Source organism: Cottoperca gobio, chromosome 9, assembly GCF_900634415.1.
Source record: "Cottoperca gobio chromosome 9, fCotGob3.1, whole genome shotgun sequence".
NCBI lineage: Eukaryota > Metazoa > Chordata > Actinopteri > Perciformes > Bovichtidae > Cottoperca > Cottoperca gobio.
In genome coordinates, this window is record NC_041363.1 from 6,122,090 (window position 1) to 6,145,962 (window position 23,873).

The 23,873-nt window shown below is 38.5% G+C and overlaps 3 protein-coding genes across 3 annotated transcripts in view; 1 reads left to right on the plus strand and 2 right to left on the minus strand.

Annotated features, from left to right (window-relative positions):
* Positions 1-3,963, minus strand: part of igsf9b (immunoglobulin superfamily, member 9b) — a 28,667-nt gene extending 24,704 nt beyond the window's left edge. The window contains exon 1 of the mRNA XM_029440635.1: positions 3,566-3,963. The gene's annotated coding sequence lies outside the window, so the exon portion shown is untranslated. The remainder of the gene's footprint in view (positions 1-3,565) is intronic.
* A 3,391-nt stretch (positions 3,964-7,354) lies between these two features.
* Positions 7,355-9,163, minus strand: tmem230b (transmembrane protein 230b). The gene is made up of 3 exons (XM_029439948.1): positions 8,817-9,163; positions 7,856-7,978; positions 7,355-7,766 (listed from the first exon to the last, which is right to left on the minus strand). Exons 1-3 carry the CDS (start codon positions 8,901-8,903, stop codon positions 7,626-7,628), a joined length of 351 nt encoding a protein of 116 aa, XP_029295808.1. The 5' UTR covers positions 8,904-9,163; the 3' UTR covers positions 7,355-7,625.
* Positions 9,164-15,199: 6,036 nt separating this feature from the next.
* adra1aa (adrenoceptor alpha 1Aa) overlaps positions 15,200-23,873 on the plus strand; it is a 13,584-nt gene continuing 4,910 nt past the window's right edge. Inside the window, exons 1-2 of the mRNA XM_029439784.1 lie at positions 15,200-15,412; positions 18,904-20,400. Coding sequence (XP_029295644.1) covers positions 19,503-20,400 — 898 coding nt within the window. The 5' untranslated portion in view covers positions 15,200-15,412; positions 18,904-19,502. The remainder of the gene's footprint in view (positions 15,413-18,903; positions 20,401-23,873) is intronic.

The following is a 23,873-nucleotide window of genomic DNA, read 5'->3' on the forward strand; positions in this document are numbered from 1 at the left end:
AAAGTTAACAAAGGTTAGTGAGGAACTCCTGCCGCAGCACAAGACATTTAGCAGTTTAATGGTCGAACGTTTCATTGGATTTCAATGACACAAATTACTTTAGATCTAGTCATGACTTAGCCTTCTGGACTGGACATATGTAACACCCAGACTAATCCTGCCATGCTGATCCGAGTGTTAATAGTGTAATTGAATTAGAGATCAAATTGTTGCGACAAATCAAGGACACTCTTGTCATCTGGGTGTGCAATGATCAATCACCATCACTTGTAAATCAAGTCACTAAACACTTCAGATTATTCTGCTTACTGGGAGTCCACAAATGTTAGAGGAGATAACACCATTGGTTTATTTGCTGTAGAGCTAGCAGGTAGTGCAAACTTTATAGAGACCACAGGCAATAGAAAACAATGTGGACCCTGACTCTGTAAAAATGCAACTAGTGTATCAGTGATCCGCTTTAACAAAGCACTGATACGCCTCTGTTGTAGAATCTACTTTTCTCATCTCCACTGCCAAGCAAAAGAAAAAGACAAATGCAGACTCAAACCATCATTTGCACAATGTGGAATTCTGTAATACTACTACGACAATTCAAATTTCATTAAATAATTAGCAAAAAAGAGGTTTCCAGAATCAGCATTATGTTGAATGTTAAGAAGCTAATTCTAAAATATCAGCAAGCAACAACTGGTAAGATGTATCTCTCCATATGCATCTCCTCTGAATCAAACTGAGCAGGAAGCATAAGCTGAATAATGCAAAAGTTAGAATGCACTTTGTAATGGGTTACACCGTACAGGAGTTAACTCGAGCAGTGCAGTAGTCTTTTCTGCCATCATCTAAGTAAAAGCTAAATTGTCAGTTTCTCTTTTCAGTCCAACAACATTTTTTAACTATGCCTAATGTGTGAGAGTGTGTGTGTTATCCATCAGTACCTAAGCAGAGGCATCAGTGATGTTAGTGACAGATACAGGTCTGATAAGAAGTAGCATTACTTTCTTAGTAATCCTTGTTAATCCTGACAGAGGCCGTAAACTTAGTGCAAACAAGTCTGTAGCAGGACCTACTAAATTTAAGCAGAAACTTTCACAGGTGAACAGCACAATCACATACAGAGGCAGAAATATCATGCAACCGGCCACAGCAAAGACAACAGATCTGCACAAATAGTACATGTGACAGTTATTTACACAGGACTGGGTTGTAAACCATCAATTCAATCTTGACTGGTCAGACCAGCCTTCCCAACACAGCAATCAATTCATGGATGTTGTCCCTGGCACTGCAACCCAGTTCAGCATCTGTATTGACATTTATTTAAACGAAAGGAAATGAGCCTGGCACATACTAGGCACACGAATGAAGCCCTAGTCTCATGAGGTGGAAAGCCTACTGTGTATGGATTAACATAGTGATCGCTGGTAACCTAACACATGATGCTACAGGGTACTGTAACAATATTGACCAATGAGCAATGATTGAATGTTTTTCATTTACTAACACAGAGAACTTGAATAGTGCAACCTTTACTATGCAATGCACTGTAGCAGCAATTGAACAATGCTGAAAATTACTACAGAAATCACATATGCTCCACACGAGTGTACTTATTTCATGTCCTGCCCCCCCCCCCCCCCCCCACCCCCCAGGATGATTTAATTTAGCTTAGTGTTCTCAGGGGAGAGGGGAACAACATGAGTCTAGTGAAAACAAAGAAGCTAATATCTTTTTGTAAATCCTGAGTCTTTGCCCTTCCCTGCCCCCGCCCCTCAGTAACAGGTCATTCCCATAAAGCTACTTTCAAGACACGGAAGTGAGAGGAAGTAAGGGTCAAAAGCCAAAGGTAACAAACTCAAGAGCTGAAGTCTACTGTAAAAGCATGACTCTGGGTTATTTTAAAACTTGAAGATTACTCTTACTCCGTCAAGCGTCTTTGAGTTTTTAGAAAGCGCTATACAAATAAAATGTATTATTATTATTATTATTATAATAATAGATCCTAAACCTGCCCTAAATATTTAACCTAAAAAATGTTCAGTGATATGATTCTCATTTCTTACGGGCCATGTGTTACTGCCTGGATGTAAAAGGCTTTTTCAGATATGTCATCACTAATAAAAACATAAAAATACAATGGTGACTATTTATGGTACACTGAATGGCCCTTTAACTTTATTAGGCACTTTCTCCAATCTCCCTTAGCTTTGGTTTACTATGTTTCTTTATTTATATGTGCTTTTTTTTTGCAATTATCTGTGGTATCACATGAGCTTCAACGTAGTGTCACTGACATGCATTCACTGTCGAGTCCAACACTCTATTTTAACCACTAATAAAAGCAATTTGGAGTAACCACTTTCAACTCATGAATAATTTGTTTCTCAATATAATGAATTTCCTCCAGAATGACAATCTGCTGACAGGCCACAGTTGGCCAAATAATAATTTCAATAGTGGAATGAACTGGTGAAATGTCAAGGCCTGCTAAATATTGAATTATGTGGGGTATTACTGTGTAAAAAAAACACCTTAGCTGGTATCTGACCTGCATAGACTTTGTTAAATTGGAGGGCCTGAATGATATGCTCAACGTTTCACAGATTCTGGAGGAAAAATGGCTTCTGGAACACAGCAGTCACCCTGTAAATAATGCAAAAGCAATCACAGAAAGAGACTCACGATTTAGTGTCTGCCATGTGGACTAGACTAGAAGCATATATTTTTCTCTGGTGTACTCTTTGAGGAAATAACACGTTACAAGGTGACTGAAACCTTTGATAACCTATAAGCTCATTTAGAACGAAGGAAGCTTATATTTATGAAAGTAAACAATGTCCCTCCCTATACAGTCTTATGGACTAAGACAAGGGATTACAGGCATCCAAAGTGATGTGTGCCTCTGTGCACATCATGTCTCAGTCTCACTAACCAAGCACAACAAAAAACAAAGGAAGGGAGACTAGAGCAGGGAGTATCCATCATGTAAACAGCAAGACGGCTACACTCCGCTGTACAAAACAGCTAAAATTAGGTTCTGCCCTGCACATTGCACCATGTGGAGTAGCAGGCAAATAAACTGTCTGGTCCATATAAAACAGACACCAAGCTCCAAGCTCTTTATTTCTGCACCCCTACAGCGAATTGTGATTCTCCTCCATGACACCATAAAGACCTCCTATAAAACATAACAGGTGCATCTTTTGTCTGACTCAGTGAGTCTGATACCAGCTTAGAGGAGGAAGCCCTGAATAAAAATTAAATTAAAAACACCGCTCTTATGACTGACTATTGTTGTCATTATTTTAATCCTGGGAACAGAGTTCACCTTTGGGTCATTGCAGCTGTTAAACCTAGTCACTATGGTATTTAAATGTTTTAAAAAAAACATTGATTTGGCGATACAAGTGGCATGTGTAATACACTAAACATAAACAAAGGTGCAGTGTTTCTTGGTATTGCTAGAGTATATTTAGCAGGGAAACTAAACTAATGTCAAAGCCAAATAGAGGGAATATAGAGGGACTATAGAGGATGCTTTAGCTCTGTCTACACAGCTCCTTACCTTGCTTGAGGCACTTTTTCACTTGAAGCTGAAAGTAGAATATTTCAATCCATTAATGCTCTTCTTTTAGACTCGTCATTCAGACAAAATTCAAACGATCCTTCCTTTCTCGTCAAAGAGGAGTTAGACTTAAAAACACTACTTTTATTATAAAAAGAAGAAAGTGTTGGATAAAACGCAGGTGGTCACATTTTTGTTCTTAGTCCAAGCAGTGGTTCAAAATAAAATAAAATAAATCCTCGGCATCCATGGTTATCAGACTTCCTAAAAAAAATACTATACAGTTTCAATAAAATTCATAAGCCCAGGCTATCTTCATGAGTCCAACATCAGTCCATTTAAAACTTTCCACGCCTTGATTATGTCCGCAATCGTCTTTGTCCAAACTTGCTGGAAGTACTTTTAATCATAAGTGAGAGTTTATAAATAACTTCATAAATATGTAGAAATGGCACTCGGTCGACGGAGTGTGCATTTATCATCAAACAGGCGCAAGTTTCATCAGAAAGAGAGCACACACTGCACGTTTAGTTAGAGCCCTGCTGTTGATACTCTCTCCGTGTCTCTCCTCCCATTATTATCGTCCCCTCCTCCTACTACAGGCGCTGTTTGAACTACCATCAAGTCACACAGAATACAACTACACTTCCTGTTATACCTTTCAAAATAAAGCTCCTGCTGACAAACGATGCGTACAAAAGGAAACAGATCCAGTGTTAAAGGTCTAAAATAGTGCAAAAACAATAAGTTAGTTAAGTGCTTTATCGAGCAATTTAAGTAATTCATCAGTTGTTAAGGATAAATATCAACATTTGCTGTCTCTTGCTTCTCAAAAGTGAGAATATGCAGTTGTAAATATATTTACATTTTTGACTGTTAGAATGTAGCCATGTTTGTTATTAGTAACATATTTGCTTTTCCTGCTATGACAATTCAAAATGACTGCCATGAAAAAGACCTATTGATTACAGCTATTAGTAGCAACCTTAGACTAAAATGAATGAAAATGTTTCCCATTACCTACTCTTCACATTTACACTACATTCAGATGTGTAGTGCTGCCATAAAAAATGACTCAAAACAAAATGTAAACCAGGAAATTCGAAATGACTAAAAAAGTATGTTTTTATAAAGGCTGTGAAATTGTTGGTCAGAGCATAAGTCTGTGAGTCAAAGTCGGAGAATCCATCACTTGATCAAAAAACAAAACATAACGCTTTTATGTTGAAGTTCAAATAACCAACTTCCGGTAGTTTGTCACCTGTCTCTATGTAGCTTGAGGCTGCTGGTACTTAAGCGCCTCAGACAAAAGCGTCTTTTCGTGGGAAATTATTGGGGATCCTAACAAAAGGAAAAAGCACATTTGACTCCAAGCTGTTTGGTACAGCATCCAGCATAATGTAAAAAAAGACATGTTATATGATATAGATATATTCAACTGTCCAGTGACAACATTTTTCCAGTATGTGAAAAAGAAAAAGGATGTGATATCTTCAAAATGTCATTTCAAATACAAGATTTATGAGTTGGGTTTTACCACCACATCCTTAAATAATCATCAAAATATTCTTAACGTACCAAAGCGTAAAAGTACTCATTCTGCACCATTTCAGAATATATTATTGGATTTTAATTATTGATGCATTAATGTGTTCATCAGCTAAGTAGTGCAGCTGGTAAAGGAGGAGCTTCTTTTCTTTACTATAAATTTACGAAAACTACGAATTTTAACCATGGGATATATAAGGTTTATCTTAACCTATCATTATTCCTTTTTTGATTATATTTTTTGTTATTGATCTGAATTCTCAAAGTAACTTAAGTTATCAAATAAATGCAGTGGAGTAAAAAGTACAATAATTGCCTCTGAATTGTAGTGGAGTAGAAGTATAAAGTAGTATAAAATGGACATATTTAAGTTGAGTATAAGTACCCCAAAAGTGTACTTAAGTACAGTACTTGAGTAAATGTACTTACTTACTGTCCACCATATAGTCCACCATATAGTTACCCTAAGTTAAGTCCTAAGTGGGGAAATAAAAAAATATATTTTATATTTTTTTAAATATTTGACAAATAAAATTCTTCTAAAAACCTGAATGCCAATTAAATATGTATTTTGGTTGATAAGTGCTAATTTAGTTTTACCTAGCTTTAACGTTGACCGTTAACAAACTTCTTACATTCAAAAATGAAGCTAAACTATAGCTAGCTAGTTAGCTTTCCGTTAGCTAACGGCTTAAACTAGCATCAACCGCCTATTATTCTCTTATTTAAACCTTACATTAACTAACTATTTAATTAATTATACATTTATTACCAAGGACGTAACCCAGCTAGTATGTTAGCTAGGTTATTTTGTTAATTGAGGTGTAATTATAACCAATATTTAAGTAGTCTTGGGGGGATCTTCTGTCAAAACGGGTTTCTTTTTTTGCGCAGATAACAGAAATAATATATTTGTGTTCATTCTAATTTGTTAAAAGAAAGAGATAAGGCTAGCGGGGTTTGTAACTTTACTAACAAGATTTAAAATTTCTTACCTCGAAACCATTTTTGTTCTCCTCGAAATGTTACTCGAAGATGAGAAACTCTACTTTCAAATGAGCGGACGGTTGGTGACGGTTGGGTTTCAGTTTGAAATAACCAATCCAGTGCCTAACGGTCTCAACGGCCACAAGAGGGTGTTACTGTCCACCGGTAAAAAGGCTCAATGACAGCCTCTTGTGTGTTAATGCAGAGTTACAAAAAAACATTAAATAAAATATAGACTTTTATTACTAATCATTAAAAATTATTTTACCAGAACAATGTTAAAAAATCAATATGAACTGTGGACATACACTGTTAAATTCCTATAATACAACACTACCACTTGTAGTGTTTATCAACTCTGTCATTATACTGCCTGCTTGTATAGTAATAAGTCATACAATTAAAATTATTAGACAGCACACATTTCCAACGTATAGAAAATATTGGATTGTTAAATGTTAAATTGTTGTCTAAATATCTGTCCTCTGTAATCGATTTGTGAGTGCTGACAAAGGCAGTCAGCACTGAGTATAACACCAGGTATTTTGTGGTTTGAAGCTGAATGATTGACACACTGAAGAACAAGAAAAACAATAACAAAAGCAACTGTCCTTAAAAATATGGACAGTTCTGCTGGTGCCAAGCATTCAAAACAATTATTCAAGTGCAACCTTTACTGGCAATTTGCTTTACATATGACATTGTCCTGCACAAGAAATGAAGGTGGTAGCCTTTTTACTTGCACTTTCAAATTATGTTGAAATTAATGAGTTGATGGAGCAACTTAGAGAAAATAAAGGTTTTTGACTCAGGTTAACGGGTCCTAGTAGCTTGTGTACTTCCTGTTTGACAATGTTTACTCTTACAGGCCAGGTGCACCATATGGTGGATCAAAGGATTGGAATTAATCACATGAAATCCTCCAAGAAAGAACAACTCTGAATGGGAAGGAAGAATTAATCAGAGGGTAAAGCAAGCTCTCTTATACAGTATTGATCATATTGCGGACAAACAAATAATAGCCTTTTATTAAATATCTGTTATCTGCTAGAAAAAATATACAATATGATTTATGATGCTTAGCGAAAATCATTTTGAATTTGAGAGCTGGCTTGACTTTGAATGTCTAAAGTGTCTAAAATGATCAGTCCTGTTTCAGTACATAAGTACGTTGGTTGAGTTCCTCTACTATACTATAAGCTATAATGTGATAAATTGTAAACCAACTTACCGTATATAAATAAAAGATACTCATTAAATTACAGTTTTATTCATTTATCAAGCTAACAGAAGAAATATACAAACAATGTCTGATACTGATTTGGCTTCATAACAGCAGGCTGGCATTAACTACCACGGCATATAACCCAATGACAATAACATCAAAATCATTTAGATTAAGGTCATTTACAGAATCTATTTGAGCTTATTGTCTATCAAAATATCAGTGCATTTAAATTATCACAAGCCGAATATTAAGAGTATATGCGAGTACAGGAAGACGAAGATGAAACTGTGGTGTTTGTCAGTCATCAAAGTCCGGGATATCATCATAGGAGTAGCCCCGGTAGCCCTTTGATGCATAATAAGCTATTCGTAGGTGGTAAATTCCAGGCAGGAAGACAAGGATCCCAATGATAAGGACAGGCACAGTTCGGTCTGAGTGCTAATAAAGAGAAGAAAAAAAACATTTTAATAAGAGGTAAATATATTGTTCATACTGTAAAAAACTCTGTGGCATTTACAAGTACTTACAGTGACTCCAAAGTATCCAGCCAGTAGAAGGGAGCCAATGATGATTAACAGAGAGCCGATTAAGAAAAGGACTGTGGCTAGTGCTATGGCTTTGTATGGGACTTTGGGTGGGGTCCTTTTGAACTGCAGAGAAGGAAAAATATTTGATTAAAAACACTTTCCTCTGACACAGCAAGCTTTCTATAGCAATGTCTGTTCTCCCACTCGTGTACTGAATGGGAACAGACAAAATGAGTCTGGCTCCTAATGTACTTGAACTTCTTGGAAAAGTGAAAGTGAAACTGGTTGACAGAGTTCATATCAATGGAAGCTGACTGACTGAGCCATGTAACTGTCATGTTACATTATGTGTTTGAAGCTGTAAATGTGTTGGTTATGCATTGCATATCTAGTGCATATCATTGCATATCTAGCTAAGTACTGTAGTGAACATTCACCAAACCGCCTTGACAAAGTTCTTTGTGTTCATTTAAAATTGTACACACAAAAGGTCAATTTACTAGTAATGTGGAGTAAACATTTATCTTATATTTAGTAATACAAGATCCCTGTAGTACTAAGTTCAATATAGTGTGCTGCAATTAAATGAAGTCCACAATTGCTGTTATAGTTAACTTGGGAAAATAGATTAACTATGAGCTTCAGTATATAAATCACCATAGGGCAACCATCATTTATTAAAAATAATGTAATTGTATAAACTATAGATTAGTTCCCGAGAAGCACTGATTGAGTTTGCTTTCCTCCCCCCTTGAAATGAAGACCCTTCTGCTCATCCAACATATACCTGCATAGTATATATTTGACTATGTTTATGTATGAACCAATGCAAATTACTTGTATGGTTAAACCTTCCTGGTAATAAACCGAATTCTGATTAATTTTAATACAATTTAACAACATGTAAGAGTATACTGACTTTATAGTAGTAGGTTGCACAACAATACACAATGAGTCTTACCTGTAAATCAATGTAGCCGTCATCATCACTGGCCAACCTGGAGTACCTCACTTCGCTGTCACCGTTCACAGTGTTACGAGCAGGCATCGTCTTCAGCTGCTCAGGAGCTTGCTAACAGTTTGTTTTCAGTGTTTCAATGAGGCAGAAGCAGCTCGGCTACAGAAACATTATCGACTCCATTATCACTCACAAGCTGTCAGTTCCAAAGAACAAGTAAAATAGTACACCAGATATGATGTACGACCGTTAGTATTTCCTAAAAGTTGTTTGGAAAAGAGATTACAGCGAGGTGCTGTGTCTTCCGTGTTTTTCTTTCCGGTCTGCAATGCGCATGCGCACACCGAAGCGTCATTGGATAGCAAAACATGTCAGAAGTACACACCTATATTTTACACTATATATATCCAACAAATCAATATTTCTACGAATGATTAAACATTGAAAACATGTAATTTTGCAGTGATGAACCAGAATATTTAACGCATTTATTTTACCATTTTTTTTATTCAGTTCTTTTTTGGACTCGAATGAAAGATTATATATTGTGTAAAGAATAATTATAATATCAAGATTGAGTGTAAAATTTGCATTATATATTTTGAACATGATAAATATAAACTTGAATTTATTGTAAATTAAAAAAAAGTACTGATTATATATGGTAAGGTTTACATAAATAAATGCAAAATAACAAAAGTTACCCCCAATTTCACCAGATAAAAAAACAATATAATTATAAAAAAATATATTAAGACTCTTAAATGGTTTAACTCTGTCAAACTGTCTAAATCTTTTAAGAAGAATAACGGATGTTTTTTTCTCATTATGCGTTGATATTATTAGTTTATTTATCCCAATTCTATTAAATATTATTATTATTATTATTATTATTATTATTATTATTATTATTATTATTATTATTATTATTATTATTATTATATATTCATAATTTTGGGTACATATCTGCAATTTTTGTTTACAATTAAAAACATGTTACTTTAAAATTAAGTGTCATGAGTGCAATGCAACCCTACAGTCTATGGATGCAACATCAAAATTGCTTTACAGGAATTACCTAAAGTCAAATTTGTCAAATCTATTTTATTCTGTATTGTTTTCCTGATGGTGATTTGCACCGCAGAAAATCCACCAGAAGAGGGCGCTGTCGAGTCTTCTTTGAATGACCAGGTCACAGTGAGCTGCAGACTGACACTTGGTGTCAAGATTCATCTCTTTGTGTGGACGTTCATTTCCTGAAGTGTCTAGCAGGCCAGCTTTATAATCACACTGTGTTCTCTGGAGATAATGTTTCTGTCCAGGCTGCAGATATTATTTGATACAGCCCTCCTATGAAAGCTGTTTTTAGCCAGGGATGCAATCTTGTATAATCACGCACAATATCTATTTCACATGCATTTACAAAACAGAAAATATGAGCATTGGCAGAGTCCACTAGATCAAAATGACGCATGATTATTTCTAAACAACGTACTAAATCTGCTATTTTTCTCCAAAAAGGACACTTTTATAAATATCTTTGATTTCCATTATATATCAAATGAAGTCACAATTTAATAGGCTGCTATTACTTTGCTAATTCTAGTTGTTTTATATTTTGAATGGAAACATTTGATCTCTGAGATATCAACTATGTGAGGAGCACCTTCAATTGTTAGTGTATACCATGTTATCTCTGCCAGCTGTTGTCATCTCTTTGGTCATGCACAGCAATAACCTGGCCCGTGAATGACAGATGGTGAAAAAGCCAAAACACAAAACAATCACATTTGCTGAAAAGATTCCCCTCAAATTAATAATTAAAGCTGTTGTGGTAGATGTTGTGTCTTTCCCCCTTTTTTATTAGATTGCATTTTTCACATTCCCCTGCTGTTATGTGGAAAATTGGACTGTCACATAGACAAATATAGACTCTCCTGTAGGCAGAATTCAGATAGCTTTTTGGCCCTGGATCATTGAGCCATGCACGGTACAGTCAAGGATAAATGCCCACAGGTAGTAAATAATCCAAAAATACACTGCTCTGTTGAAGAGTCATACTAATAATGTAAATGAGTGGTCTTATTAGATGTGCTAGCAGCATCAATAACACGCTCATGTTGCTTTTAAAGTACATTGGCAGAGGACGAGTCTCAAGTGATCGTTAGAACACTCTGTGATCTTGACTGCAAGTTGCATTGTTATAGTTAAAGGCCGTACTGTTGCTCTCTGGAGGGATATAAGCCCTAAAATCATTTATCAGTGTGTCATATTCCTGTTGTTTTTCACTGCGTGTAAGATGAATCACTGCTCATTATGTTGCATTCTATGTTCCTACTTCTTGTTAAATCTTCTAATGCATATTTGAAATAATATACCCAAGCCTCTGCAAGACATAATCTTTATAAATTGTTTAAGGAGGATTAAACACATGTATTTTTTTTTTACTGGCCACTCTTAAATGCATCAGTAATACAAAGTACAGTGCACAAATGTGGAGTTAATTTAGCTGCCACAAACCATCATACAAGTCTCCTATGCTTCCATCAAATAACTGATGGTGCAGACATGTGCATGCTGCCATCTTCACTGTACCTGTTACTGGCAATAACAGAAATAAACTTTGCCCTTTGCTTTATTAACGATGCCAGTTTCCTTACACATATCTGGCTGTGCTGTGTGACCGCTTGGCGGCTGCTCTCATTAACCACCAACACCAACTCTGAGTCACTGCTTCATATTTCAAATCCGTTCCCCTTATCTGTCCGGTCTCCTCATGTGGATGTCCAATACCTACAATGAAGGTCACTGCACAACTTACTGGCATTTGATTTATCCGTTCTTCCGCCTCGAAGCAATCCCCAAGAGTGGATTAAAAACGCAATTATTTTATGTTTATAAATTTAAAATGAATGTGCTTAGAATGGGACAGGAGAAATCCATCTGTAAGTAACCCTGCTTCTCATTTATTTTATTTTCCAGACAACACTTCATGCATTATAGTTTGTCTTGTCTCACTATGTTTTGCTGACACGTGGGTTTTAGGATTTCAATGGGATTTTCTAGCAAAAGATTGATGTAAAGTAAATCACAATGCTGCTCAAGTGGCATCTGGAGTTGTGATTCATTAATAAGATGATAGTCCAGACTGTCACCGGTCAGAAGGGGGCACAGTGTGTTGCCGTGTTAGATTAGGCTCGTCACTATAGACCACAATGTCTGCACAGAAGACTCTAGTTTAATCTAGTTTATTATAGGATCCCCATAGGCTGTGCCCTAACACAGCTAGTCTTCCTGTGGTCCAGGAAGACTGAGGCATCAGCTGAGTGTGTGTGTGTGTGTGTGTGTGTGTGTGTGTGTGTGTGTGTGTGTGTGTGTGTGTGTTTGTGGGCCTTCATGGTAGGAACACAGCAGCAGTCTCCCCCCTTATAACCCCCGTGTATGACACTAAACAGTAGGAGAGCAGCAGTTAGGCCATAATTAGAGTCTTGTTCAGAGTGGAGTTCTGTCTGCTGAGATAATTAGGTAATTAGCAATAGCAGATAGCACCACAACTGGAGCCCAATAGGCTAAACCATTATACTACTTGTACATCATGCATTCTCCCTGTGGTGCAGCCTTTTTACTTTTAAACACAATTGGTTTCAGAAATGATCAAATGTGCCACAGGTGCTGCTGAGCAACAAGCTTTTCAAAATTGGAAATAAGCTTGAACAGACTAATATCCTGCAGGACGCTCTCCTGCAGGACGCTCTACATGCCGACTCCTGCAGGACGCTCTACACGCCGACTCCTGCAGGACGCTCTACACGCCGACTCCAGCAGGACGCTCTCCTGCAGGACGCTCTACACGCCGACTCCTGCAGGACGCTCTCCTGCAGGACGCTCTACACGAGGAGCTTCATCAACGATGACAAAGTCTGTCAACTTTATTTCATAATCTCAACTCATCCTTCAGTTTAGGAAAAGAAACCTCAACTGCAGCGCTTCAGTGTCTTCAAGAATATGATTATACATTACACATGAAGTAACTGTTTTTTAATTAGAATTTGCCTTTGAAATGGAAAGCAGTTGTTTTCTTCTAAAGCTATACTATTTCAAACAAATCAGTGGCCTGCAGCCTAATGTTAGCTGTTTGCATTTAGCTGCTCTGAGGATTGAAATCTGTGCCTTTTGTAACATAACAATAAGAGATGAAATCTCTTGATATGCAATTATGTTGAATGCCACTGTAAATGCCAACATTAGTTGCAATTCGCTCGGATCAGGTGTGTTGCCTCCATGACATGAGAGGTTTCTTTCATTGCAGCGATATTGATTTCAGTATCTTTTAAACTCAGCAGCCCGCCTCTCTGCATGTGCGGCTCAAACCGGTAATTGCTTTTCCAGCAGGTTAGATAAACGCGATAGACCCGAACAAGATGCAAATACGCAGCAAACAACAGGAGAAACACATGAGCATCATTTCATTGTTCAATTATGTTTGTGATTAGATTGTATCAACGGCTTGTTTTTAATTCAAAAGTAATTACACAATAATTGATCTGTTGTTGCAAGAAATACTTATTCAGAAAGTCATGCATGTACAATAATGAAACCAAATATCCCTTAATGTTATAATAATTGCAACATAAATTGCTTTGAAAATTGTTTTTTTCAATTTAGAAAAACTAAATGTGTGACATTCGCTGTTATAAAAGAATCCATTTATCCTGCACACAAAATAGAAATGTCTGTTATTGTTACTCAGTGCCTTTTGCTGATGTAATTGTACTTTTAGAGAATTCAGCAGTGTGCGTGTGATTTTCCTCTTGACATTTGTCACAAGGATATAACAGCAGGTGCAAAGACACAGAGGATTGTACAATTAAAGTCCTGTCATTGATTGAGCAGAGAAGCTGTTCTTTACACCGGCATATGTTTTCTTCACAGACAGGTTTAACATCTCTCACTGTGAGCCGGCAACAGCCCAAAGTAATGCTTTCATATCTGGACCCAACTGGAAAACAAAGAATGCACCAAGTGGCTTAACCGAGGATTTATCCACGGTGGGAAGAAAGGAATCGTCAAAAAAGAAATCAATGTAGTGTCTATTTATGTGTGCGTGTGGGTGTTTCAGTGCGCTTGTTTCTGCTGCGTCTCTTCACCATAGCTTTATTGAAGAAATAAAAAAGTGCATACAGGCATTGAATAATAAAGTCCCTGGTGAAAATGCTATGCATGATCAATTGCAATTGACTGATATGCTCCAGGCATAAATACATGTGATAAAGTGCTCTCTATAGGTAACCCTTCCAGTGGGGAAAATTTAAAAACGTGATGAAGTGCCTCCCAGGGTGCCATCCTAATGTAGAGGACGTGATAAAATGCCCTCAATCGGTGTCCGTGGAGAAAACATGAAAATGTGATGAAGTGCCCTCTAGGGTGCCTTTAAGGTGCAGCTAACATTATGAAGTGCTCTCCTGGATGCCAGTAAGGTATATAAAACATGAGACATTGCTCTCTCGGGTGTCCTTCCAATGGAGAAAACTAGCTACAATGCAATAATGGTTGCCTTGAAATGGAGAAAGCATGGCGTAGTGCCATACAGGCTGCCCTATAGCTAAAAAACTCTCTGCGTGTCCACCACTTATACTTTATTGTGGGGGAACAACATACCTGGGGAGAAGGGTGTAGCTTAATTGCTATACAATATCTATCTGCATGTTTTCAAAGGGATGATAACATACTGGTGTGGTAGAGAAGAACCTCTGTGAGCATTTATGTTCTTTAATATCTTCAGACAATAAAGATTTCAATACATCATTTACTACAGGAGTGATGTTTTCTTTTGAATTGAATAATTAATTTACCCTAATTATTTATTATATTAGATTATTTTTAGATTATAGACATTGATAAAAAAAATGAAATACACTTTATTCCACAACAGATAGAAAAAAGAAAAGTGTAGCAGACTATTTATTAATTAAACAAATAACAGGTCGATTTTTTTTTTTCCAGCTGCATTAATGGCTATTATCTTTAAGTGATCGTGCACTTAAGCACTAACAATGTGAGAGAAAGCTCACCCAGGAGTCAACCCACGGTGTACTTGCTCAGCTCTTTTCCATTGAAAGGCTTCTATTTGTGGGCTATCTTGTATGTATTTTTGGATAGTAACCGAAAAGGGTCACCGATATGGACAAACCTTTTTTCCAGTTGGCAACGTGAGTGAAACATGAAACATTTGTGAATGAAAATGTTGGGTAGACAGTGATTGGTTGCGATGACGCACTTATAGTGATGCTGAAGGGGGGGGGGGGGGTGAGGTGGTGATGTGAGGATGAGGATGGTTGGGTGCTGGTAGGGGGGTATTAGGGGGAAAGTGGTTCGAGGAGAGAGCAGTGAGTCATTTGGTACTCATCATCATCATCGTCTGGAGAGACTTGAAGCACCTGAAGGTCGGGCATTTATACCGGCAGATGTGAGGGGCTCTGCAGGATGAGCGCACTTGGCTTTCTCTTTCACAGTCTCCAAGTGCGAGTCAGCAATCACCACCGTGTCCAAATGTGGCTCAGGCGAGCCGTCGGGATGTGAAATTCAAACTCAAAGTTGAGGTGAGTCCCGGTAAATTTAATTTCAAGCATTTTCAGTGGATAGTTGATTTTTCAATTGTTTCTAATTTAATTGACGCGTTTCTTCATGGGCATGCAGATGTTGGATAATTGTCATTGTTTCTGATCACATGTGCGGACTTTTGATAGAAAAGAAGAAGAATTTCCTCATAATTTACAGTAATTTATATTATATATAAAATGTTAGGCTACAATTTGTAAATATCTATCTCGAATATTTATAGTTTTCTTTCCAGCCGGGAGTTGCCTGCCAAGGCTGGATCGCACGGATCTATTAATAGTTGATTTATATGACGTTACAACTGTTGTTTTTAAATCTGTCTCAATCTATCTCCTACACTTAAATCTTAAAGATAATAATACTATCCTTTTAATTCCGTATCAATGTAGTTTTAAGAGTGTGTAGAGCAGAAATGCATTAGAGGTCTCTGACTGCTCACCATCATCATAAGTCTCTGACGTTTTATTAAGGTGGATGTCACTTTCAGGAAGCCTGTCACCTACATATATCCCTGCACAGCGGGAATGACCCAGAACATGAGTGAAGAGGCTGAGATAACATCTGGATATTTACTCCAGGCCAATTAAAATAGCTGCAGACATAGAGAAGCTGCATGTGTCCCTGTTGTCCTCAACATAATTGTTGATTCCTTGAGCAGCAGCTGCACATCAGCCAGGTGTGTGTCAGTCACTATGAATACAGATACATCCTGGAAAAGAGCCTTGTATTACTTTCCTGCACCTGTATCCACATTATAGTTGAAAACCCCTCTTCTTAAAATGCAGTGAAATCAACAGGTCTGTTATCAGGAGCCTGATGTAATACAAGCTAAATTAATAGTTTTAATCAAGAACTCAAGTCTTGTGATTGTATCGTATGACCTGCAAGAATGAACTACATTAAGTTTGTTAGCTGGGAGAGGACAGACCTCTTAGAGGACTCACTTCCACTGTGGCAAGGTTCATAACCTGTTTAGCACACAGATTAATTTGACTGTAGAGGAAACAGGCACAACCTCCCACTTACACTAAGTTGATGAAAGATGTTACGCAGCACCTCAAAGTGGAACAACTCAGATTTACTTTACGAGCTTCAATTGAGCTATATTTTATATATAGTTTGTGTATTTCTTCTATGTTTTCTTGCGGTTATTGTTGTTGTCTGTCATTTGTTATGCTACCTTCTTGACCAGGTGTCATCGATCTCGACGTACCTGGTTGAATATGGGTTTAAAAAATGGTTTATGTAGATGCTTGCAAATATATATCCTCTTAACTCGTTCTTACAATAATTAGGTAATACCTAATATGAGATGTCAATAATCACCATGTAAAGAAGCTTAATACCTTGTTTAATATTTACACTGTAGGCTGTGATTAAGTGTGTGTGTGTGTGGGTTTATATGCAGTGTTTGTTTGTTAACTAAAATACTAATTAACAGACGAAACACACACACACACACGCACACACAGTACTCCCACATTCTTTATTTTTAAATATAAAGTCACTGAGCATGAATGTTGTATCTACATCTTATTACTGTTACTGACATGAACACCTGCCGCCATAACTCCTTTATTCCTGAGATAATAAACAGAGAAGAAGAGCAATATGTGGGTTCAGGCCATATGACTGAACATGCCTTACAGTAAATCCATCAAGCGTATTTTCTCCAGTTCGTTGCAACGTACGTTTAATAAAACAGTCAAAACAATTGTGATACAGCAGGGACACTTTATAATTTAAGATGAGGTAACTTAATCTTTTGTCCAGTGCAAAATATAGACGGTGCACTGAGCTCCTGCAGAATAACATGTAACTCCTACTTTTATAAATACATTAGAGACACCAGCCGTCCACCTCCGTCCTCTTCTTGAGTGGGTGGAAGAAGCTCTCGGTTGCTGCAATATGAGGACTGCTGAAGGCAGGCTTTGCCGCACTTTGCGAGTACAGGAGCTATACAGAGTCGTAAACATTTATTAAACATGTTTAACAGGTGTACACCCAGCAAGGAGCAGAGGTTTGTGCGGCATAGAGGAAAAGGTCAATGGAGGAGGGGTGGGGGCTTAAGACTTGAGGGGACTGCATAATGCCTTCCCCCTCACTGTTCCTTTGCACAGTCTGTTTTTGTGTCATGTTTGACCCCAGCATTGAAAGCTGAGGGGCCGCTGAGAGACAGATACATAAATTGAAAATATACTCAGTGGAAAAAAGAGGGCAACTCAGACGAACTTTTAATTTAGTCTCAAATAAAGCAGCTTAACAAAATCCCCAAATCGTCAACATGGCCGCACTACTTTTACTAGTCCCATCTAATCTAGCTATGTTTAGGTAAAAAACATTCACATAACAAATGTCAGTAATCTGCTTAGACAGGATTAATTTCACATGTCAAAGAGGAGTACTTTGCATGGAACTAAATCATTGTTTTGAAGTCTAAGGACAGAACATACAAAAGAAAAATAATTTGATGAATCAAAGTCAGAGGGAGGATTTCAGGCCAAAATCAACACTGCTGGAGGAGCCACACACTATTGTCACTTAGAAATCCAACTGTGCAACTGAATGTCTCATTTTATTTAAATATATACAAAGGAATATGTAGGAATGGAAATATTGTGGCTTGGAAAAATACAGGTTTTCTTTTTTACTATAAATTGAAAAATAAATGTCACTGTGGGCCGAGCAGAAAAAATACAATGTGCAACCAGGAGTGTCACAAATGTTAACGTAATAGTAGGTTACATTTTAGGGATTACGCTTTCCTGTCAGAGTTAGATGAAAAGACAATTCTTACGTCTGTACCAAAACTATGGAGCTAGAGCTAGCAGACAGTTAGCTTAGCTTAACATAAAGCCTAGCTCTGTCCAAAGGTAACAACACATATGACTACCAGCACCACCTGGGGAGTTTGTACTGGAGCTATTTCTTGACCTCCTGGAGGTTCTGATAGGCTTTTGTTAAGTGTAGAGAGCCAGGCTAGCTATTAGCCCCTTGTTTCTAGTCTTTAGTGAATAGCTAAAGGGGTAAAGAAGCCACAGAGGAGGGATTCAGAGTGAGGTCAGGTTGATCTTGTAGGTCTGTTGAAGATCATATTAGTGCTACAAAAATTAGGTCTTGTGACTGAGGCTGTTGCATTGTTGACAGTTGTCAGGTCAATGCAATCCACAGTTTTATTGTGTGAAGTTTCCCAGTTGATTCAGTGGAAAAGACAACTAATCAGTCCTGATAACCTTAATCCTCAACCTCACATTGTGCTTAGTCGATAAGATGAGTCTATAACTACATTGATCTGACAGAAACTGTGGCTCAGACATTGGCTCTCGCCCACAGTCTTGATATATCTGCTGTGAACATAGAAAAGAACTGCACAAATTAAACAATAGACAAAACAAGGACAAATACGTTTGAGTTTTTTCCCGTATGTGATGGATGCGTCAATTCTCTCACATTCTTGTCTTTCTTTTCAAAGGCACTGGATTCTGTCGGTGTGTTGAAGCTGAATCTGCACCTGGGTTCAACAGGAAGAGCCTGAATGTTGACTGAACTACTGCTCACCTACCATTTTACCCAGAAAAGTGGCTTCTTACTTCAATTTTTTTAGACATTTAAGGACTTGAATGTTGCTCCCAAACTGCAGTTTTTGGTTCATAAACATGCAAATATTTTTCTAGATGTGAACACCAATCTGCGTATCCCCCCTGTAATGCTTTTCTAACAGTGTTTTTGTACCAGCTGCATACAGTAATCACAGTTTTAACAACACTAACATTCTCAAAATGGATTACCTGATTTCGGCACAGTAGATTTTTAGTCTGCATATATTATACTTCTCTCAGTGTTTCTGCATGCATCCTGTAGTTTTTGCTTTGCCAGAGTAATGGCTCATTTGCCAGAGGCACCATCATTCAAATTATGTTGTGACAAGACAGACTTAATGTGATCATTACTCTAATGGCTTTTATAAGAATGCCCTTTTCTTTTGTAATGAAATAATATTAAATAGGTGTGTGTTACAGTCCACCTTTGCTGCGCAGAGCAGTGTTGAACTTCAGCTTAGTATTGGAACTAATGGTTCCTGTGCTGGACAATATGACCCCAGCGCCTCAGACACAGAACTGCTCCAACTGCAGCCAGGTTTTAGTCCCAGAGCTCAACGTGGTCAAGGCTGTAGTTTTGGGCCTGGTGCTTGGCATCTTGATTTTGTTTGGAATCGTTGGAAACATCCTCGTAATCCTCTCAGTGGTTTGCCATCGCCACCTGCGGACAGTCACACACTATTTTATAGTTAATCTGGCAGTGGCAGATTTGCTGCTAAGCTCCACTGTACTACCCTTCTCTGCCATTTTTGAGATTGTGGATCGCTGGGTGTTTGGACGGGCCTTTTGCAATGTTTGGGCAGCTGTGGATGTGCTCTGTTGCACGGCCTCCATCATGAGCCTCTGTGTGATCTCTGTTGACCGCTACATTGGAGTCAGTTACCCTCTGCGCTACCCGGCCATAATGACAAAGCGCAGGGCGCTGCTGGCAGTGATGTTGCTCTGGGTGCTGTCTATCATCATATCTATTGGACCTTTGTTTGGCTGGAAAGAGCCGGAACCTGAGGACGAATCCATCTGCAAGATCACACAGGAGCCAGGCTACGCTATCTTCTCTGCTGTGGGCTCTTTCTACCTCCCTCTGGCCATCATACTGGCCATGTACTGTCGGGTTTATGTGGTAGCTCACAGGGAGAGCCGGGACCTGAGGGAAGGCCATAAGACAGAGAAGTCAGATTCAGAGCGGGTGATACTCCGGATACACAGAGGCAACACAACTGTATCAGAGGACGAGGCCCTTCGTAGCCGCACACATTTCGCTCTTCGACTGCTCAAGTTCTCACGTGAGAAGAAAGCCGCCAAGACCTTGGGCATTGTGGTTGGCTGTTTCGTGTTGTGCTGGTTGCCCTTTTTCCTGGCGCTACCCATCAGTGAGTATTCTCATGTTCATCTTTTATGTTATTCTCTGTAGCATTTGTCTAAGGGAAAATTGTGAAAGAAATCGACTCAATGAAAAGATATGATGCTACAGCTAGTAGCGGGTTAGCTTAGCTTAGCTTCCAGACTGAAAAACAAGGGGAAACAGATAGCTCTGTCCAATGGTTTATAAAAAATTATAAAATATTCTGCCTGCAAAGCTCACAAATTAACATAATGATGTGTTTAATCCTTACAAAGGGTAAGCACAAGATTCAAGACTCAAGATGTTTATTGTCACTCGGTTATAAAAGTAACCGTGTGCGAAATTTGCTCGGGGGCTCCATAAATACTAACTATGACTCCAGATTCATATTGAACAGATATGAGAGTGATATTCTCATCCAACAAAGAAAAGGTGCATGTTTCCCTTAATGTCACTATAGATTTACAGTAAAGATGCACAGGACATTGATTTAACTTTTTACTCAATACGATTTCACAAATTAAAAACAGGTTTGATCATCTGCCCTCACACATATGAGTCAGACACTCCGACTGTAGAAAGCTATTTAACTTCTGCATTAACTAATTTTACAGATCCATTCATTGATTCATGTCGCTGCCAGGTTTTTAAGTGGTGGAGAATTGGATAATTTGATGATGTAGATTTAATTTCTCCTCTGTGGCCGCACACTGTTGCTATCACTCAGACACGCTTTGTGGCCTTTTGAGCAGCGTAGTTAATGGTTTGACTCGGCCAGGTTACACTTTCTATAAATAGGCTCAATAAAATCTTTAGATCTCTGCCAGTGCTCCCCTGTCTGTAAACAAAAGCAAAGCATTTAAGGCCAACATATATTTTAAACAGTGATGTTTAAATGAAGTGTAAAGCCATTTCTCCACTCCTTTCTCTTTCCCCTCATCTCTGTGACACACACTCATCACAATACCAATACAGGACTCACATATAACACCATCACCTTGGTGTCACACCTTATGATGTTCCCCTCACTACTGTTTCAGAAGTGTGCTTGAGGGGAATTCACACAGCTGGCCAGCCGTGCATGCACTATGTGCTGGTGTCAATGGATGAGATATGACAAAACCCTCATAAATCCCTCTGGGTTTTTGATTTATTCCATGCTCTCATGCTTGTAAATATAGCTGCCACCAGTTGGCTTTAGCCTTTCGTGACTGGGAAATGAGGAAAAGCATCAGCTTACCAATGTTCCCTTACTAATGCTGACATCAGACTGCATACTGCTGCCAAATAAGTCTCTGGACAATAAGAGATCCATCTGTAAATCACCAAGCATCGGTCTGGTTTTGACATGTGAAGCTGGATAAATCCTGATTAATTGAAATGATTTATTTGAGTAAACACTATTTTGTGATTTGTGGGAATCACAAAATAGATCCAGTCAAAACTCTTGATGAAGAGGAGTTGTTTGTTGTTGTTTCGGCTTTGTGTTTGTTTATGGATTGTCCTCTTCTCTCCTTGACATTTGCTTCTCAGGGACTATAAAGACATGTAAAGCCATGGTCATTTGAAGAATAACTTCATTGGGGGATTATTTGAATAGATAGTTTTTGGAGGAATTGGACGTAATCCACTCTAACATCCCTGAAAATGTCCCTCCGCTTGTACTTCACGGTGACTTCAACATCCAGTCAGAGAAGTCAACAGACTTCCCTCCTTCTCACTCATGCTTGCCAACTCTGCCACAGACACTCTCATCTCTACTCTGTCCTCCTCTCTGGACTCTCTCTGTTCTCTTAATTCCCAGCAGGTTCATCAGTCCCCTCCAGCTCCCTGGTTCGATGACTCACTGTGTGCTGACAGAACCATCCTATGGGCAGCTGAAAGAAAATGATTGAAATCAAAACACCCCGACGACCTCCTTGCCAATCAATCTCTCCTCTCTTCTTTCTCTTCCTCTATATCTGAAGCCAAAAGCGTTTTCTTCCAATCTAAAATTCAACCCTGTCTCTCCAACCCCAACAAACTCTTCTCTATCTTCTCCACCCTCCTCGATCTCCCCAGTCCCCCACCTCCTTCTTCCCTTCTACCATGCCACTTTGTTAATTACTTCGTAAAAATAATAGATGACATACGCTCTTCATTTTCCTACTTACCAACTGACATCGACTATTCATCATCACTTCCCCCCAATCTCACTACTTTTTCTCTCTCCGAATAAGGTTATTACTCTCGTTATCTCTGCCCGCCCTACCACCCGCCCTCTGGACCCTATCCCCTCCCACCTTCTCCAGTATGTATCTCCCGATCTTCTTCCTTTTCTCACCCATCTCATCAACACTTCCTTAACAACTGGTTGCTTTCCAAACACTCTTAAGAGGCAAGAGTGAACCCTCTCCTAAAGAAACCCACAGTCGACCCCTCTGAAGTGAACATCTACAGACCTTTCTTTCTTCTTCCATTTCTTTCCAAAATACTTGAGCATACGGTCTTCAATCGACTCTCGTCTTACCTTCACCAAAACAACCTTCTTGATCCGCACCAATCTGCTTTCAAGGCAGGCCACTCAACTGAGACTGCCCTCTTCGCTGTCACTGAGGAAATTCACACTGCTAGAGCAGCCTCCCTCTCCTCTGCCGTCATAGTTCTGGACCTTTCTGTAGTGAACCACCAGATCCTCCTTTACATCCTCCAAAAACTGGGAGTCTCAGGCTCTGCTCTCTCCCTCCTCAAAGCCTACCTAAAGGACCACACCTACAGGGTAATTTGGAAGGGTCTCTGTCGGACCCCTGTCAACTCACCACTGGGGTTCCTCAGGGCTCCGTCCTGGGTCCCCTCCTCTTTTCTCTGTATACCAATTCACTTGGCTCTGTCATTCACTCTCGTGGCTTCTCCTACCACAGCTACACAGATGACACTCAACTGATTCTGTCTTTTCCTGCTTGTCTGGCTGACATCTCTCAGTGGATGTCCGCACACCACTTGAAACTCAACCTCGAAAAAAAAGGAATTGCTTTTCCTTCCGGTTTATTGTCCAAACATAACCAAGTAGTTCCGTTTCACAAATCAAATAGAAGAACAGTCATATATGTTGTTTCGGGAGTCACTGGGAATTTACCTATTCTGTCGTTCTTGTATAAGGACGTATTGAAACAGGCAACTGTTTGCAAACACATTCACCACAACAACTATACTAACTGAAGTGTTTTCAGCTTCTTCTGCTGCCCCAGAGTGGCCAAAAGTAAATTAATGCTGCTTTATATAATATGTTTTACTGAACTAAGTTCTAAGATGTGTTAATATCTGTAGCACTTGTCTTATTTCAAACGTTACATCTCAAAAACAGTCCTACAGCCGACAGCATGACACAGTTTTCACATGAAAACAGTGATTTCTTTTGTTGATTTTGGACAACAATACATTTATCAACAGCTGCAATATCATTCTTCTTTTTCTATGAGAGAATTGAATTGTTCTTATTTTGCACCACTGGGGATAAAATGT